The sequence below is a fragment of the Balaenoptera physalus genome, assembly GCF_965194825.1.
Source record: "Balaenoptera physalus genome assembly, chromosome: 5".
Taxonomy (NCBI): Eukaryota; Metazoa; Chordata; class Mammalia; order Artiodactyla; family Balaenopteridae; genus Balaenoptera; species Balaenoptera physalus.
In genome coordinates, this window is record NC_138884.1 from 64,447,638 (window position 1) to 64,466,948 (window position 19,311).

The 19,311-nt window shown below is 35.4% G+C and overlaps 1 protein-coding gene across 5 annotated transcripts in view; it reads left to right on the forward strand.

The window, feature by feature from the left end:
* Window positions 1-19,311, forward strand: part of CENPC (centromere protein C) — an 89,012-nt gene that overhangs the window by 56,335 nt on the left and 13,366 nt on the right. For 4 of the 5 annotated variants that reach the window (XM_082463758.1, XM_082463762.1, XM_082463760.1 and 1 more), the window contains exons 11-13: window positions 4,644-4,787; window positions 5,925-6,007; window positions 13,151-13,210. In XM_082463758.1, coding sequence (XP_082319884.1) covers window positions 4,644-4,787; window positions 5,925-6,007; window positions 13,151-13,210 — 287 coding nt within the window. The remainder of the gene's footprint in view (window positions 1-4,643; window positions 4,788-5,924; window positions 6,008-13,150; window positions 13,211-19,311) is intronic. The other variant, XM_082463759.1, reaches the window with a different exon arrangement.

Sequence of the window (19,311 nt, forward strand, 5' to 3'; positions counted from 1 at the left end):
TACAATAATCAGGAATACATCTTAATTCTTTTCCCCATGAGATGATAATAGTTAACATATTTTAGTGCTTACTATGTATCAAGTATTCACTAGATGCTTTCAATGAATTCTCATCAGTCCTGACAATCTACTGAGGTAAGTATTGTTCTTATGCATTTTTGCCTTTTGATAGAGCATTCACTCATTCATTCATTAAAAAAATACTTAATACATATTTGTGAGAAACTGCAGGTGGTGGGGATGTATTGAAATAAATGATAGAGTGCTCTAAAATACGTTAGTGTATGTCATTATAGTTCATACTATCTAAACAGTTCATTGAGTAGTGAATTTCCCCCCACTGATTTGTAATGCCCTCTCTGTCTTATATCAGACTTCCATATTTATATTAGCTTGTTCCTTAATATCATTTGGTTTTCATTAAGAATCTTAAGAGGTCGATAGGACAGGTGTTAGCTCTATTTTTACATATGAAGAAGGTACACTTAGGTTAAATAAATAGTGTGTCATTGGATATGTAGGTCTTTTTTTAGTCCAACTGTTTTTACTTGAATGTATTAATAATAATAAATCACTGTTTTATTAAACAAAGCAGATAAGCCTTAGCTATGGGTTGAGAGAAATACTAAGGTATAAAAATTGAGTTTTTATGTTGAGTTTCTGAATTTGAGCTAGTACCCCTAAAACAAATCTTATCTTATGCACAGTGAGAAGGAGTTAGTCTAATGAGAAATATTCCAAGTTGATAGTTGCTACAATATCTGCTTAAGAAAGCCTGTTGGGTATCTGGATTCATAGAAAGGAAGATCTTTGAGACATTTGTTTAGTTAACCTGTATAGTCATTAAGCTACTTACTATAAATAAAAGATCAAATATGTAATTATTTTGGTATTCTACTTGCCATAAGGTGGGAAGATAAATCTTTGTGGTTACTCAGTGGCTCTCATGGAAACCTCAAAGATAATTTAGATTTAAAAAGCATGTTAACAGTATTATTGTTCTGTATTTAGGAAAGGCAAAAAAAAGAGACATTATTACATTAAAATATGAATATGTCTAATTTGTCTAAGGAGTCTTCCTGATTAGAAATATTACGTGGAAAAAAATATTACGTGAACTTCTCCTTTATACAAGTAACAGATATTAAAATTTTAACTTGTCTAAAGTGATATTTTTTGCTTCTTATAACCTAGTAACCATGGTCATTAATTAAACTACAAGCTAACACCCTTATTCCCCTCTTAAAGCGTTTAGGAAAAAAAAAAATCTTAAAGAGCTAGTGCATTTAAAGTATTAAGAAACAATTACTCTCTAGAAATCTTTGAATTTCTCTCATTTTAAATTTGTATAAGCACTTAATTTTTATATTATTTCTATAAGCCATTTGGAACAGAAGTTTACTACATTAGATTTTTTAACAGCTTTATTGAGGTATAACTCATATACAGTTTACTCATGACATGTATAGAATTCTTTGGTTTTTATTGTATTCACAGATAGTACAAACCGTCAAAATAGTCAATTTTAGAAAATTTTCATCATTAGGGTCCTTTAGCTATCATCTCCCTGTTCCCGTCTACAGCAACTCTAAGGAACCACTAACCTACTTTCTGTCTACAGATTTCTCTGTCCTGGACTTTCATATGAGTGAAATCATATAGTACGAGTTTTTTTGCATTGACTTCTTTCAGTTTGTGTATTTTCAAGTTTTATCCATGTTGTACCATGTATCAGTAAATCATCCCTTTTTATGATTGAGTGCTATTTCATTCTGTTACATTATGTTTTGTTTATCATTCATCCATTGCCGGACATTTGGGTTGTTTCTACCTTTTGGCTATTATGAATAATGCTGGTATAAACATTTGTGTACAAATGGAATTGCTGTGTCATATGGTAACTTTACATTAATCCTTTGAGGAGCTGCAAGACTGTTTTCCAAAGCATCTGCACCATTTTATATTCCTACCAGCAGTGTTTAAGGCTTCCAGTGTCTCCACATCCTTGCCAACATTTGTTTTTATCTGATTTTTTGATTCTAGCCATCCTGGTTGGTATGAAATGGCATCTCATTGTGGTTTTTATTTTCATTTCTTTAAAGACTAATGATGTTGAGCATCTTTTCATGTGCTTATTGGCCATTTGCCAATCTTTAGAGAAAGATTTACTCAGATCCTTTGCCTGATATTTTTGGGATTGTCTTTTTCTTTAATTGAATTGTATGAGGTTTTAATATATTCTAGATACAAGTCTCATCAAATAAATGATATTTGATAATCTTCTCTCTCATTCTTTGGATTGTCTCACTTTCTTGATGGTGTCCTTTGAAGCACAAAAGTTTTTAATTTTGATAAAGTCCCATTGATCTGTTTTGTCCATTGTTGCTTGTACTTTTGGTGTCATATCTGAGAATCCTTTGCCCAATCCAAGTTCATGAAGATTTACTCCTATGTTTTTTTCCTAGGAGTTTTGTAGTTTTAGCTCTTAAATTTAATTCTTTGATCCATTTTGAGTTAATTTTTGTGTATGCTGTGAAAAGTCCAACTTCATTCTTTTGCATGTGACTATCCAGTTTTCCCATAACTGTTTGTTGAATGATCTTAGCACCATTTTTGAAAATCAGCTGACCATAGATGTATAAGCTTATTTCTGGATTCTCAGTTTTATTCTGTTGTCTATATATCAGTTGTTGTTCTAGAACCACACTGTCTTGATTACCATTGCTTAGAGGTAAGTTTTGAAGTCAGGAAGTGTGATTTTTCTTTTTCAGGAATATTTTGGCTATTCTAAGTCCCTTACAATTCCATATAAGTTTTAGAATCAGTATGTCAATTTCTGCAAAGCTGTCAGTTAGAATTCTGAAGTGGATTGCATTGAATCTATTGGTTTGAGGAATATTTCCATCTTAACAGTGTCTATTGATCCATGAACAGGGGTGTTTGTCCTATTATTTAGATCTTTAATTTCTCTCAACAGTATTTTCAGAATATGTTTTACACTTCTTTTGTTAAGTTCATTCCTAAGTATCCCTTTTGATGCTGTTGTGAATGGAATTGCTTTTTAAATTTTTTCGATTGATCATTGCAAATGTATAGACATACAGTTGATCTTTGTATTTTGATCTTTATCCTGCAGTCTTGTTGAACTCATGTATTTGTAGGACTTTCTAAGTACAAGATCATGTCATTTGTGAATAGTGATAGTTTTATTTCTCCCTTTCCAATCTGGATGCTTTTTCTTTCTTTTTCTTGCACTATTGCCCTGGCTGAAATCTTTAGTACTATGCTGAGTAGAAGTGACAATAGCAGACTTCCTTGTCTTGTTCTTAATTTTAGGGGGAAAGCATCGAGTCTTTTCACCATTCAGTATGTTATTAGCTGTGGGTTTTTCATAGATGTCCTTTTATCAGGTTGAGAAAGTTCCTTTTTATTCCTAGTTTGTTGAGTGTTTTTGTAGTGAAAAGATGCGTTTTGTCAAATGCTTTTTTTTTGTTTGTTTTGCATCTATTGAGGTGATCATGTGATACATTTTTTTTGTTGTTGATAAAATGTTGCTAGTTTTTGTGAGGGTTTTTTGTTTTGGGTTTTTTTTTTTTTGGCTGTAGTTTTCTCGTGATGTCTTTGTCTAGTTTTGTTATCAGAGTAACACTGACTTCATAAAATGAGTTGGGAAGTGCTCTTTTCTTTTTTGGAAGAGTTTGTGAAGCATTCGTATTAAGTCTTTGAATGACGGTAGAATTCAGTGGTGAAACCATCTGGGCCTGGGCTTTTCTTTCTGGGTAGTTTTTTGATTACTGATTTATTCTCGTTATAAGTCTTTTGAAATTGTTTATTTTTCTCTTGAATCAGTTTTGGTAATTTGTGTGTTCTAGGAATTTGTCCATTCCATCTAGGTTATCTAATTTGTTGGCATACAGTTGTTTATAATATTCTCTAATAATCCTTTTTTTTTTCTTTTGACTCTGATGGTAGGACCTAGAGGGAGACTAGAAACTCCAGAACTATCAAAGAATACTAAGAAGTTTGGATGCTCTTTAGTTATGTTGCAAACATAACATTTTTTTTTCACGAATGATAAGAATAGGCTGGTAGACTGAGTCAAGAAACAAATTAAAACATAGGACTTGTAAGATGTGAGAGTGGAGAGAGAATTATGCAGTCTAGAAATAATGTATCTTGTTTGCATATATTTGGGGTAAGCTAGTTAGCTGGCAGCTACCATAGAGATGAGCCTAGGTCCTTCTGAGCACTCTGCTGTTCCTTAGTAGGCTGAGTAGAGGTATCATATAAAACAATTTCAGTTTGTGGATTTTCAACAAAAACTGTGATAGATTTAACTGTGTAGTATACATCATAAGCTGCCTGTAGGTAATGTCTCCCAGTGCCCTCCTGTCATTATGTCTATCTTAGTTAGGCCAGGTCTGTACCATTTCTTTTATCAGAATTTTTCAAATTAGAGCTCTTGGTAGGTTCTAAAGTCAAATTTCCTTCCTGGACTAGTTGTAAGTTTTATTAGGACCTGAACAAGGTTATCTGATATTTGTTATAGCCAATGTTATATTGTCTACCCACCTTATGTAATGTTTCTAGAAGAAATATTTTTTGAAGAAATGTAAACAATTACAAACTTTTCATTTTCATAGAGGTACAGGAAGCTCAAAGAATCAAGATAGTATGGCTGTACAGAATGTTCATCAAAAGTCTCAGATCAGTGGATATACATGCAAGACACCAGCAGAGTCAAACTTGGATTCTAGAGAGCCTGGGAGTTCAGTTTTGGAAAGAAGGTATGCATGTGTTCTAAGGATAATAGGATTTACTCACTGTACTTGTTACCAATTGCCATGTAACAAATTACTCTCAAAGCTTAATTTTAATTTTGTTAGTGCCTTGCAAACATTATTTCACAGTTTCTGTGGGTAGAAATCTGGGAGAGAATTAGCTGGCTAGTTCTGGCTCAGGGAATCTCATGAGGTATAGCAGTCAAGATATCCGTCTGGTTTGCAGTCCTTTGAAGGCTTGACTAGAACTTGGAGGATCCACTTATAAGGTAGCTGGAGGCCACAGTTTCTTGTCATGTTGCTCTCCCCATAGGGGTATTCAGTATGGTAGCTAGCTGGCTTCCCACAAAGCAGGTGATCCAAGAGAAAGTGTGACTATGATGGAGGCCATAGTGTCTTTTGATGACATAGTCTTTGAAGTATTCCACTTTATTCTGTTCACTAGAAACAAGTCACTAAGTCCATACCACACTCAGAATAGGGGAGTTAGAATTAGCCTGTACCTTTTGAAAGGGGCATCATCTAAGAATTTGTGGATATAAGTTTAAAGAGAGCATACTCAGTGAGCAAACCAAATTAACCTAGTCTCATAATATCTGAAGTCATACACCCTTTTTCAAAATGAAGGAATGGTAAATTATAGCAGATTCTCAGACTTTGAAGGGATGGCTAGGATTTCTTTACTCTTTGGGAACGTGTGACCACTAGGCCTGTCTTGGGCTCATAATAGGAGGAAGAGGATCTAGGACTGGGATAAACTGAATCATCTCTGAACAATTTCTGAACTATATTTTAAATTGCTTGTTTTTGCCTGTAGTTTAAAAAAAAATTAAGATAAGCTGATTTATTTCTAATTTTATTTCTTATGATTTGATTTTTATCAAAGAGTGTTATTTGAGTTGACTTAAATTTGTAACTCTGATTCATGAGTTAGTTTAAAAGGTTATAAAATTCAGTATTATCATGTTTGACAAGTCAAATGTGGGATTAAATTGTAGATTTTTTGTTTTATGCAGCAAATAAGTATACTATTAATATTTTGTAAGAAAAAAACTTTTGGCAGTTTTAGGATAAAAATGACCATTAAGGTAGATATATTAGATATAAATGCACAAATTTTGTGGTTTATCTTTTTTTCTTAAGTGGACCTTCTAGGCTCAAGAATTATTTAACGTCTGAAATGAGTAATTCAGATGTGGATGATAATGAAGTTCAGGAAAGTTCGAGTAAGTTATGATTTATTTTCTACTGTCTTGATTTTTATAGTGTTATGCATGTGGAGTAAGGTGTGCTATGTTTTATTTAAATTATCACCAGTGACATTTTTGTGGCAAATATGTATTGAGTACCTACCCTTAAGAGCCTTACTTTCTGGTTAGAGATTTCTAAGACCTTATACCTGGGTGAGAGAGGGAGGGAGGGAGAAGAGAGAGAGGGAGAAAGAATGAGAGAGATGAATGACCGTCCTTTCTTTGAAGTAGGGCATAATAATATAATTGGCACTTAAGACACATACTGCAGTATTTTAAAGCTGATAAGGGTATAAATGAAGCAAGATTAGACATATATTGATGATTACTGAAGCTAAGTGTTGAAGTTTTTAAAATGCCTCTTAATAGAGAGTTTTATAATTTTTTATGTCCCTGAAGAATGTGCTTGAAATATAATCTCTTATACTGTTTTTTTCTTTCCTAATTCACTAATTCTTTTTCCATTTAAATAGTTTCTTCCCCTTGTGTTTAGATTTACTTTATTATTTTTCTCCTGTAAGTGGAATGCTTTTTATATTTATTTTTCTGCTTTTTATTTGGTAAAGAAAAAGCTGAATTTTCTGGAGTATAGTTTTAGTTTAAAATTAAAGGTTTTTTTTTTCAATAGAGTGTTCTTATTGTTGTACACTCTGAATTATATTGGTGATTTTTCTTTGACCCAGGTGTTATTTAAAAGAGTACATTAGTCAAGAGTTTGGTCTCCAGAGTCAGGAACCTGGGATTGAATCTAGCTTTACCACTTATTAGCTATGTTATCTTGAGTAAGAAATTTCAGTGTTCTTAGCTTCAACTTCCTTATTGGTAAACTGGCGATATCAATTCTAATTGCATAGATTGATACAAAGATGAATACACATTCTTTGCTTAGTTTTAATACCCGGTATATGCACTGTTATGCACTGTTGGCTGTTATCCTAAGAAGTTGTGTTTTGTTTTGTTCTTTTGTTAATAATTTATAGTTTCATTTCATTGTTCTTGATAACTTTGCCCTGTATTATTAATTCTTTGAATTTTCTTTGTGTTCTAGAGTATGCTTAGAACACATAAAATTCATGGAAGAATTTTATAATTCTTCCATGGATGCTTGAAAAAGAGAATATTACTTTTTGTGTACAGATATGGATTAAAAATATATATACACTCATTTTGTTAATGTAAGTGGGTATATGTTTTTAATATACTTTGAATATTTATGAAATTCTTAAATATTTATGGAATATTATGGAATACTTACTGTGCATTCTTCTAAGGGAAAAAGATATCAAAACTTGTGGTTTGTTGGATGTTGAGAGTAGAAAAATAAAGCAGGGATTTTTAGAGTGGGAAATGGGAGTTACATTTTTAGGTAGATGGGCAGAAAAGGTCTTACTGAAGAAGTGATAATTTGAGCAAAGATATGAGAGAGGTGAGAAATCAAATCATGCAGTTGTATGGGGAAATAGTGCCTCATGCAGAGGGAAGATAAGGGCAAAGGTTTTGATCAGGAAACACCAAGGAGGCTGGGAAGGCTGGAGTTGAGGAAGAGAGGGAGAGGGTAGTAGGAGATGATGTCACAGAGCTAACAAGAATGAAAGATCATATAGGATGTTAAAGGCTACTATAAGGATTTCGGGCTTTACTGAGAGAGATGGGAAGCCATTGGAGGATTTTGAGCAGAGGAGAGACATGACTAACCTATAAACAGAATCATTGCGGCTGCTGTAGAATACACATTAGGGGTGGACTGGTAAGTTTGAAGGGGGCAGGTGTACGGTTGGAAGCAGGGAGACCAGTTGGCGAGACATTAGTAATCCCTTTGTGAGGTGGTAGCTTGGACTAGGGGGTTAGCAGCGGAAGGTGGAGAGCAGTAGTAGGATTTTGTGTTTTTTTTTGTTGGTAGAGTCAACATGATTTCCTGATGGATGGGATGTAGGGTGTAAAAGAAAGTGAGGTGTCAAGGATAATGGACTTTAAAGTTTTTGGCCTGAGCACCTGGAAGAATGGCGTTGTCATTTCTTGATTTGGAGACTACTAGAGAAGGGCAGATTTGGGGGAAAAGAACAGAATCTTAGATTTGGACATTCTGTGTTTCATATTATTCTTATCCTTTGTATCCTTATCGTTTGTGAGGTCTGTTAAGGACTGCCGGAGTTGAAGTAAAGTGTTTGCTTTGCAGTGGTCTGTCTCTCCTATTTCCTGCAGTCTTTACTATGTACATTTCAGCGCTCTTACTGAGCATGTAAGTTTGCATATGGAATGTACCTGTTTTGGTCAAATTTACCTTCTTGATCATGTTACAGCGCTTTTACTTTGTAGTCTTTTTTTGTCTAATATTAACATTGTGACTCCCTGCTTTCTTTTGGTTTGTTGTTGTTTCTTATATTTCTTTTCTTCCTTTTACTTAACCTTTTTTTACCAAACTAAAGCAGAGTGGCTTCAAACAGCATGATTGAATTTTTATTTTTGATTTGCTCTGTTAGTATTTTTTTCCTTTAATAAATGTTTAACAGATATGCTTTGTTACTTCTTTGTAAAGTTGGTAGATAGTCTCACATATGCTAGCAAGGACTCAGGAACTTTCTTTTTTATCACAATGAACCAACTAGTCAAATAGTAAAAGTCTTTTGAGTCACAATCTTTTTTTCCTTTAAACTATTTGGCTATTGCTCTTTTATCTCATGGTAGCTAATGCTTATGAGTAGATACTGTAAGCCAGCCTTACTTCTTTTTTCCTTTGTAAATAACCTGTTTCTTCCATTTTCATGCTTATTAGGCTTTGTTAGTCTTTGAAATTCTGGAGTTGTCTCTGTGTTTTGCTTTGTTTTGTTTTATACTTTTCTGGGAAATAATTTTAAATTTACTCAAATACCATATCCCCTTCATCCAGTTTCCATAATTGTCAACATTTTACAATATTTGTTTCATTTCCCTCCCTGCCGTCTCTACATAAATGTTTATACATGTTTGTTAGTCTTTTTTTTGGACTGTTCGAGTGGAAGTCACATACATATTATTATGTGTGAGTATGTGCAGACATGATGCAAGACAAGAACATAATCACTCTTCATCCATCCACGTCAGGAAATCAGCATTAATATAACACTAGTCTTCCTTCACTGACTCCATGCAGATTTCACCAGCAGTTCCATCAGTGTTCCTTTTTCTCTCTGGTTCAGGATCCAATCTAGGATCATGGATTGTGTTTGGGTCTCATGTCCCTTCAGTTTCCTTCAGTAAGGAATAGTTCTTTAGTCTTCTTCTAACTTTCCTGACCTTGACACTTTTTTAAAGAGTACAAGCTTTTCATTCTTTAGAATGACCTTCAGCCTGGGTGTCTGTAATATTTCCTCATGATCAGATGCGAGCCGTGCATATTTGACAGAAATACTACAGAGATGATGCTGTGTTCTTTGTGCATCACATTAGGAGGCACACAGTGCTGACTCATCTTCTACTAGTGATTTTATTTATTTATTTATTTAATTTTAAAATAAATTTATTTATTTATTTTTGGCTGTGTTGGGTCTTTGTTGCTGCGTGCTAGCTTTCTCTAGTTGCAGCGAGTGGAAGCTACTCTTCATTGCGGTGTGCAGGCTTCTCATTGCGGTGGCTTCTCTTGTTTCAGAGCATGGGCTCTAGGTGTGCGGGCTTCAGTAGCTGTGGCACATGGGCTTAGTTGCCCCGCGGCATGTGGGATCTTCCCAGACCAGGGCTCGAACCAGTGTCCCCTGCATTGGCAGGTGGATTCTTAACCACTGTGTCACCAGGGAAGCCCCTCTACTAGTGATTTTAATCTTCATCACCTGTTCAAGTTATTGTCTGCCAGGTTTCTCCACTCAGGGTTTTTCTCTTTGGTAATTGATAAGTATTTTGTGGAACGATATCCTATTTTAATAACTTGTTCCTTTTCAAACCTCTGCACCAATATTAGCATCTTTTGAATATTCCCACCTGAATCCACTAATGGTGGTACCAAATTACTATTTTCTATTTCCCTAATTTCTTCTCTATTAATTAGTTGGCATTCTATAAGAAATACTTTTACTTACTCCTTCCCCATTTATTTATTCATTATTCATTTATCTATATTATTATGGACTACTACTGGGTTCCTATTTTATTCACTGGGTTATAATCTTTATCATTTATTCTGATACTCAAATTGTGCCAGATTTGGCCAGGAGGAGATATCCTTTCAACTGGTTCCTGAGACCTTTTGTCATGTTTCTGTCATTTTTTGAATACTGTCTTATTTTTTGGCAGAAGATGTTCCAGGCTCCTTCCCCTGCCCCTACTCTGGAATCAGTTATTTCTCCAAAGGAACCTAGTGGAGGGATGACATTTAGAAACTTAGATCCGGGTGCTTGGTGTACTCATTGTTACTGGGATATCACTGCTTTTAGGTTCTCTCAGTGGGCTGAGATAGGAAATAGATAAACACACACATACATATATATGTGCACTGTACATACACAAGCATCTGTATCTTCTTTCTGTATTTATTCAGGCATCCCTTGCTTTATTGCTCTTTGCTTTAATGTGTGTCACAGATTTTGCATTTTTTACAAATTGAAGTTTTGTGGCAGGCAGCCCTGATCAAACAAGTCACTTGGCACCATTTTCCAATGGCATTTGCTCACTTAGTATCTCTGTGTCACATTTTGGTAATTCACACAATATTTCATTATTATTATATTATGGTAATCTGTGATCAGTGATCTTTGTTACTATTGTAAAAAAAAAATTACGACTTGCAGAAGGCACAGATGATATGTAACATTTTTTAGCAATAAAGTGTTTAAGATACATTGATTTTTAGGCATAATGCTTTTGCACACTTAACAGACTATAGTGTAAACATAACTTTTATATGTATTGGGAAACAAAAATATTCATGTGACTCACTTTATTGCCAAACTTGTTTTATTGCAGTGGTCTGGAACCAAACTCGCAATATCTCTGAGTTGTGTCTGTATTTAGAAACCATGAGTTCACATCGGTACCTCCAACTCCAGTCCAACATGTTCGACTTTCCCTTTTTCATTTTAATAAACCCTTTCTCAAGGATAGTGAGAAGCCTGGCTCCCATTATCCTCAGTCTATTTACTCATTTGCTTTGTTCCTTCTCTCGGCTCCAACAGTTCCCTCCAGAGCCCACTGCTATAGGAAAGTTTCCAAGAACGACTAGCCCTCTACTTGTTACAGTGGGAAGTACAAGTGAAATTGTATTTTTTTTTTTTTTGGAATAGCTTTATTGGGATGTACTTCACATACCATAAAATTAACCCATTTATAGTATATAATTCAGTAGTTTATAATTATCACCACAGTAAACTTTAGAATACTTTCATGATCCCAAAAAAGAAACCTTCTACTCCTTAGCTGAGAATGTAATGAAAACTTAGACCTGCTTTTCAGGAAATGTATATTACACACAAAATTCTATCAAAAATCTAAGGTGGTTCATGGATATTAAGTGTTCTAGTTTCATATTGCTGCATGACTTACCATCCCAAACTTAGTGGTTTAATACAACAGTCGATTTATCTCTTATGGTTCTGTGGGTTGACTTAGCTTATTAGCTGGGCAGTTCTCATTTTGGCTTTCTCATGCATTTGTAGTTAGATGCAAGCCGCTGGGGCTGGAGTCTTTTGAAATATCAGCTGGACTGGAAATCCACGGTGACTTATTTACTCATATAATTGGTACCCTGCCAGGGTGGCTGAAATAATTGGGGGCTGGCCAGGCATCTCTTTTCCTCCACATGGCCTTTCCACTTGGTTATCTTGGGTTTCCTCACAGCATGGCAGTCTTGGGGTAATCAGTCTTCATAATGATGGCTTTCTTTCCTCAGACTGAAGTTCCAAGAGATCCAGGTGGCACCTGCATGTCTTCTGAGGAATTAGCTTTCAAAGTCCCAGAATGTCATTTCTGCGCATTCCATTAGTCAAGCAACTCACTAAGGCCAGTGGTGATTCAAGGAGAAGGCAATTAAACTTTGCCTCTTGATAAAGAACAGCGTTTGTGCATAGGAAGGGAAAGAATTGATGGTTGCTATGTTTAGATGCTATTTATCACACTAAAGTTGAGAACTCTTGACCTAATTGTCACACTGCTAAGTAAATTCAGTACAGTTGCACTATTTACAACTTTAAGAATCATAGATTACATTATCAACACAGTAATTATTCATTATCACACCTTGCATTTTTATCCACCAGTGGCTTATTTCACTTAAAGTTCACAAGCAATAGAAAACCTGTTTGTTTTTTGTTACTTGTAACTGTTATTGTCGTCAGTTATACTCACTGTAGCAAAATCTAGAGACATACTGTTTTTCACTAGCCTTCATTTCTCAGCAGTGAAAAGCAAAGGGAGTAATAAAATGTATTGTCAGGTTGACATGAATGGATAAAGAAGATGTGGCACATGTATACAATGGAATATTACTCAGCCATAAAAAGAAACGAAATTGAGTTATTTGTGGTGAGGTGGATGGACCTAGAGTCTGTCCTACAGAGTGAAGTAAGTCAGAAAGAGAGAAACAAATACCGTATGCTAACACATATACATTGAATCTAAAAAAAAAAAATGCTTCTGATAAACCTAGGGGCAGGACAGGAATAAAGACACAGACGTAGAGAATGGACTTGAGGACATAGGGAGGGAGAAGGGTAAGCTGGGACGAAGTGAGAGAGTAACATTGACATATATATACTACGAAATGTAAAATAGATAGCTAGTGGGAAGCAGCTGCATAGCACAGCGAGATCAGCTCAGTGCTTTTTGACCACCTAGATGGGTGGGATAAGGAGGGTGGGAGGCAGACACAAGAGGGAGGGGATATGGGGATATATGTATGCATATAGCTGACTCACTTTGTTATATAGCAGAAACTAACACAACATTGTAAAGCAATTATGCTCCAATAAAGATGTTATAAAAAAAAAAAAAAGGAGTATGTATCCAAGTAAAGAACTATTATTTTCTACGAAAAAAAAATGTATTGTCTGGTTGAATTTTATTAAAATATTTATACTGAAGTTGACCGAGTAACACACTTTAACTCAACATGAAATTAGCGGCCATTGCTCATGATATTGCTTCTGCAATTTGCAGATGATTCAAGAGTAAAAAGGTCTAACTCAACACCAGAGAACAAGGTGCATCACAAATTAGGTAAGATTACTTTTCTCTTAATATTTTCATATTATAAAACCTTTATTTCTAAATATAACTTAATTTTTTCTCAGGCAGGGGGAAAATATTATTTGGATTAATTGTTAGAGAAAGTAAAACTTGTATTTAGTTTTCATGAATTTCATGGTAAATCATCACAGGCCACTGAGTTTCTTTATTGTCCATTTATGAAGCCTGTAATCCTCTCACTCATTGCTCTATAGTAGGGAGCTGATAAGCTAAGAACCTAGGGTGGAGAATTCTATAAAATGTAACTGCTAGGTAGATGGCATCCCTGACAACTTCTCCCGTTTTGTCCAGTTCACACCTAAACAAAGCAGTAACTAGGATAAGTAAGCTGGGAGCTAAGGAACCCACGGAGAGGCTCACATGAGGATTAAAACTATGGTTTTCAAAAAGATGTTTGCCGGTCAAGATTCATGGGACCTCTCACCTTTGTGGAACTGGAGTGACTTTTTATTTCTCTCCCTATACTTGAGGCTTCTACACTTGTACCTGAAGAGAACCTGTAGGAATGAAGCTTTTTCTAATTGCTTCAACCAAAACCTCACATCTTGTCAGTTAGTACTCTGTAGACCCATGTGAAGAGAGACTGCTATACTTCTTGGTGCTTAATGCTTGTCTTGGAGTGGAATATGCCTAGAGTCAGAGTAGGCAAAGAGAAATAAAAGTGTCCCTGAGCAGGGGCTCCAGCAACCCAAGAGAACAAAATCAAGAATTATGCCTAGCAACAGTAGGCAGCTTCTGGTGTGCTAGAACCATTGTAGTAGATGGATAACAATTTTAACAATGAAGGAAATATGAGTACTGTCAGAGATCTAGTTATATCATAGAAGCCTTTCTGGTTGCTAAAGCATAATTTTTCAGTTTAAAAAGTCAGTACATGAACTGAAAGTAAAGATATTTTCTGTTGAGAGCTGAATTAGTAGCTGGTATTGACATTGAAGAAATTCATCAGAACAGAAATATAAAAAAAGATGGAAACGATGAAGAAAAAAATACACAGTGGAAATAACATGGAGACAGCAGATAAAACATGCAAATAACAGGATTTCCAGAAAAAAGAAACAGATGGAGGAATGAAAACAGTTAAAGAAAGTACTAGTTAAAACTTCCCTGGAGTAAAGATAGGCTTGATCTGCAATTTGAGAAAGTTTACCAACTGCCAGAGAGAATTAATGAAAAAGATACATCTCTAAACATAAGTGAATAAAATTCCTGAATTTCAAGGATAGAGGAAAGCTTCCAGACAGAAAAGTTACATATAAAGGAGAAAAAAACAAAACAAAACCTGACTACCACAACTCATGTATGTAACTCTGGAAGAATAAAATAATATATATAGCCTACTTTCAGAAATGTATTACAGAGGCGGGCGTGGTCAAGATGGCATACTAGGAGCATGTGGAATTCATGTCTCCTCACAACTAGGGCACCTACCAGGCACCGGTGGGGGACCACGGACACCTAAGGGGACAGGATGAACCCCCAGCGACTGGTTGTTTCGATTATAGTTTTATTTTTCCTGATATATTTTTTATCTTTCTAATTTTATTCTGTTTTTTATTCTTTGATATTGTACTGCTCCTTTTTTCTTTCTTTCTTTTTTTTTTATATGCACCAGGAAGCTTGTGGAATCTTGGTCATCAGGCCAGAGGTCATGCCCGAGCTCCTGTGGTGGGAGCTGCAAGTCAAAATCGCTGGACTAACAGAGAACCTCAGCCCCCACGGAATATCAGTCGGAGTGAGGCATCCCAGAGGTCCTCATCTCAGCACCAAGACCTGGCTCTATCCAACTGCCTGCAAACTCCAGTGCTGGACGTATCAGGCCAAACAACCAGTAAGACAGGAATACAGCCCCACCCATCAAAAAAAAAAAAAAATGACAAAAAAGTATGTTACAGATGTAGGAGCAAGGTAAAAACCCACCAAACCAAACAAATGAAGAGGAAATAGGCAGTCTACCTGAAAAAGAATTCAGAGTAATGATAGTAAAGATGATCTAAAATCTTGGAAACAGAATGGAGAAAATGCAAGAAACATTTAACAAGGATCTAGAAGAACTAAAGAGCAAACAAACAGTGACGAACAACACAATTACTGAAATTAAAAATACTGTAGAAGGAATCAGTAGCAGAATAACTGAGACAGAAAAACAGACAAGTGAGCTAGAAGATAAAATGGTGGAAATAACTGTCAGGGAGCATAATAAAGAAAACAGAATGAAAAGAATTGAGGACAGTCTCAGAGACCTCTGGGACAACATTAAACACACCAACATTCAAATTATAGGGGTCCCAGAAGAAGAAGAGAAAAAGAAAGGGTCTGAGACAATATTTGAAGAGATTATAGTTGAAAACTTCCCTAACATGAGAAAGGAAATAGTCAATCAAGTCCAGGAAGCACAGAGAGTACCATACAGGATAAACCCAAAGAGAAACACGCCAAGACACATATTAATCAAACTATCAAAAATTAAATACAAAGAAAAAGTATTAAAAGCAGCAAGGGAAAAGCAGCAAATAACATACAAGGGAATCCCCATAAAGTTAATAGCTGATCTTTCAGCAGAAACTCTGCAAGCCAGAAGGGAGTGGCAGGACATATTTAAAGTGATGAAAGGGAAAAACCTACAACCAAGATTACTCTACCCAGCAAGGATCTAATTCAGATTCGATGGAGAAATTAAAACCTTTACAGCTAAGCAAAAGTTATGAGAATTCAGCACCACCAAACCAGCTTTACAACAAATGCTAAAGGAACTTCTCTAGGCAGGAAACACAAGAGAAGGAAAAGACCTACAAAAACAAACCCACAACAATTAAGAAAATGGTCATAGGAACATACATATCGATAATTACCTTAAATGTAAATGGATTAAATGCTCCCACCAAAAGACACAGACTGGCTGAATGGATACAAAAACAATACCCATATATATGCTGTCTACAAGAGACCCACTTCAGACCTATGGACACATACAGACAAAGTGAGGGGATGGAAAAAGATATTCCATGCAAATGGAAATCAAAAGAAAGCTGGAGTAGCAATTCTCATATCAAAATAGACTTCAAAATAAAGACTATTACAGGAGACAAAGAAGGACACTACAGAATGATCAAGGCATCAATCCAAGAAGAAGATAAAACAGTTGTAACTATATAGGCACCCAACATAGGAGCTCCTCAATACATAAGGCAAATGCTAACAGCCATAAAAGGGGAAATTGACAGTAACACAATCATAGTAGGGGACTTTAACACCCCACTTTCACCAATGGACAGATTATCCAAAATGAAGATAAATAAGGAAACAGAAGCTTTAAATGACACAATAAACAAGATTGACTTAATTGATATTTATAGGACATTCCATCCAAAAACAACAGAATACACTTTCTTCTCAAGTGCTCATGGAACATTCTCCACGATAGACCATATGTTGGGTCACAAATCAAGCCTTGGTAAATTTAAGAAAATTGAAATTGTATCAAGTATCTTTTCTCATCACAAGGCTGTGAGACTAGATATCATTTACAGGAAAAAAAACTGTAAAATATACAAACACATGGAGGCTAAACAATACGCTAAATAACCAAGAGGTCACTGAAGAAATCAAAGAGGAAATCAAAAAATACCTAGAAACAAATGACAATGGAAACACGACGACCCAAAACCTGTGGGATGCAGTAAAAGCAGTTCTACGAGGGAAGTTTATAGCAATACAATCCTACCTCAAGAAACAAGAAACATCTCAAATAAACAACCTAACCTTACACCTAAAGCAATTAGAGAAAGAAGGACAAAAAAACCCAAAGTTAGCAGAAAGAAAGAATTCATAAAGATCAGATCAGAAATAAGTGAAAAAGAAATGAAAGAAACGATAGCAAAGATCAATAAAACTAAAAGCTGGTTCTTTGAGAAGATAAACAAAATTGATAAACTATTAGCCAGACTTACGAAGAAAAAAGGGAGAAGACTCAAGTCAACAGAATTAGGAATGAAAACGGAGAAGTAACAGCTGACACTGCAGAAATACAAAGGATCATGAGAGATTACTACAAGCAACTCTATGCCAATAAAATGGACAACCTGGAAGAAATGGACACATTCTTAGAAAAGTACAACCTTCCAAAACTGAACCAGGAAGAAATAGAAAATATAAACAGACCAATCACAAGCACTGAAATTGAAACTGTGATTAACAATCTTCCAATAAACAGCCCAGGACCAGATGGATTCACAGGCAAATTATATCAATCATTTAGATAAGAGCTAACACCCATCCTTCTCAGACTCTTCCAAAATATAGCAGAGGGAGGAATACTCCCAAACTCATTCTGCAAAGCTACCGTCACCCTGATGCCAAAACCAAAGATGTCACAAAAAAAGAAAACTACAGGCCAATATCTCTGATGAACATAGATGCAAAGATCCTCAACAAAATACTAGCAAACAGAATCCAACAGCATATTAAAAGGATCATACACTGTGATCAAGTGGGGTTTACCCCAGGAATGCAAGGATTCTTCAGTATACGCAAATCAATCAATGTGATACACCATATTAACAAACTGAATGATAAAAGCATGTGATCATCTCAATAGATGAAGAAAAAGCTTTTGACAAAATTAAACACCCATTTATGCAAAAACTCTCCGGAAAGTAGGCATAGAGGGAACCTACCTCAACATAATAAAAGCTATATATGACAAATCCACAGCCAACATCGTTCTCAATGGTGAAAAACTGAAAACATGTCCTCTAAGATCAGGAACAAGACAAGGTTGCCCACTCTCACCACTGTTATTCAACGTAGTTTTGTAAGCTTTAGCCACAGCCATCAGAGAAGAAAAAGAAATAAAAGGAATCCAAAGCGGAAAAGAAGTAGTAAAACTGTCACTGTTTGCAGATGATATGATACTATACACAGAGAATCCTAAAGATGCTACCAGAAAACTACTAGAGCTAATCAATGAATTTGGTAGAGTAGCAAGATACAAAATTAATGCACAGAAATCTCCTGTTTTCCTAAACACTGATGATGAAAAATCTGAAAGAGAAGTTAAGGAAACACTCCAATTTACTGTTGCAACAAAAAGAATAAAATACCTAGGAATAAACCTACCTAAGGATACAAAAGACCTGTATGCAGAAAAATATAAGACACTAATGAAAGAAATTAAAGATGATACAAACAGATGGAGAGATATATCATGTTCTTGGGTCGGAAGAATCAACATTGTGAAAATGACTCTACTACGCAAAGCAGTCTACAGATTCAGTGCAATCCTTGTGAAACTACCAATGGCATTTTTCACAGAACCAGAACAAAATATTTCACAATTTGTATGGAAACACAAAAGACCCCGAATAGCCAAAGCAATCTAGAGAAAGAAAAACAGAGCTGGAGGAATCAGGCTCCCGGACTTCAGACCGCACTACAAAGGTACAGTAATCCAGGCAGTATGGTACTGGCACAAAAACAGAAATATAGATCAATGGAACAGGATAGAAGGCCCAGAGGTAAAGCCATGCACATATGGTCACCTTATCTTTGATAAAGGAGGCAAGAATATACAGTGGAGAAAAGACAGCCTCTTCAATAAGTGGTGCTGGGAAAACTGGACAGCTACGTGTAAAAGAATGATATTAGAACACTTCCTAACACCATACACAAAAATAAACTCAAAATGGATTACAGGCCTAAATGTAAGGCCAGACACTGTAAAACTCTTAGAGGAAAACATAGGCAGAACATTCCATGACAAAAATCACAGCAAGATCCTTTTTGACCCACCTCCTAGAGTAAAGGGAATGAAAACAAAAATAAACAATTGGACCTAATGAAACTTAAAAGCTTTTGCACAGCAAAGGAAACCATAAACCAGACGAAAAGACAATCCTAAGAATGGGAGAAAATATTTGCAAACGAAGCAACTGACAAAGGATTAATCTCCAAAATATACAAGCAGCTCATGCAGCTCAATATCAACAAAAAACCCAGTCCAAAAATGGGCAGAAGACCTAAATGGATATTTCTCCAAATAAGATATACAGATTGCCAACAAACACGTGGAA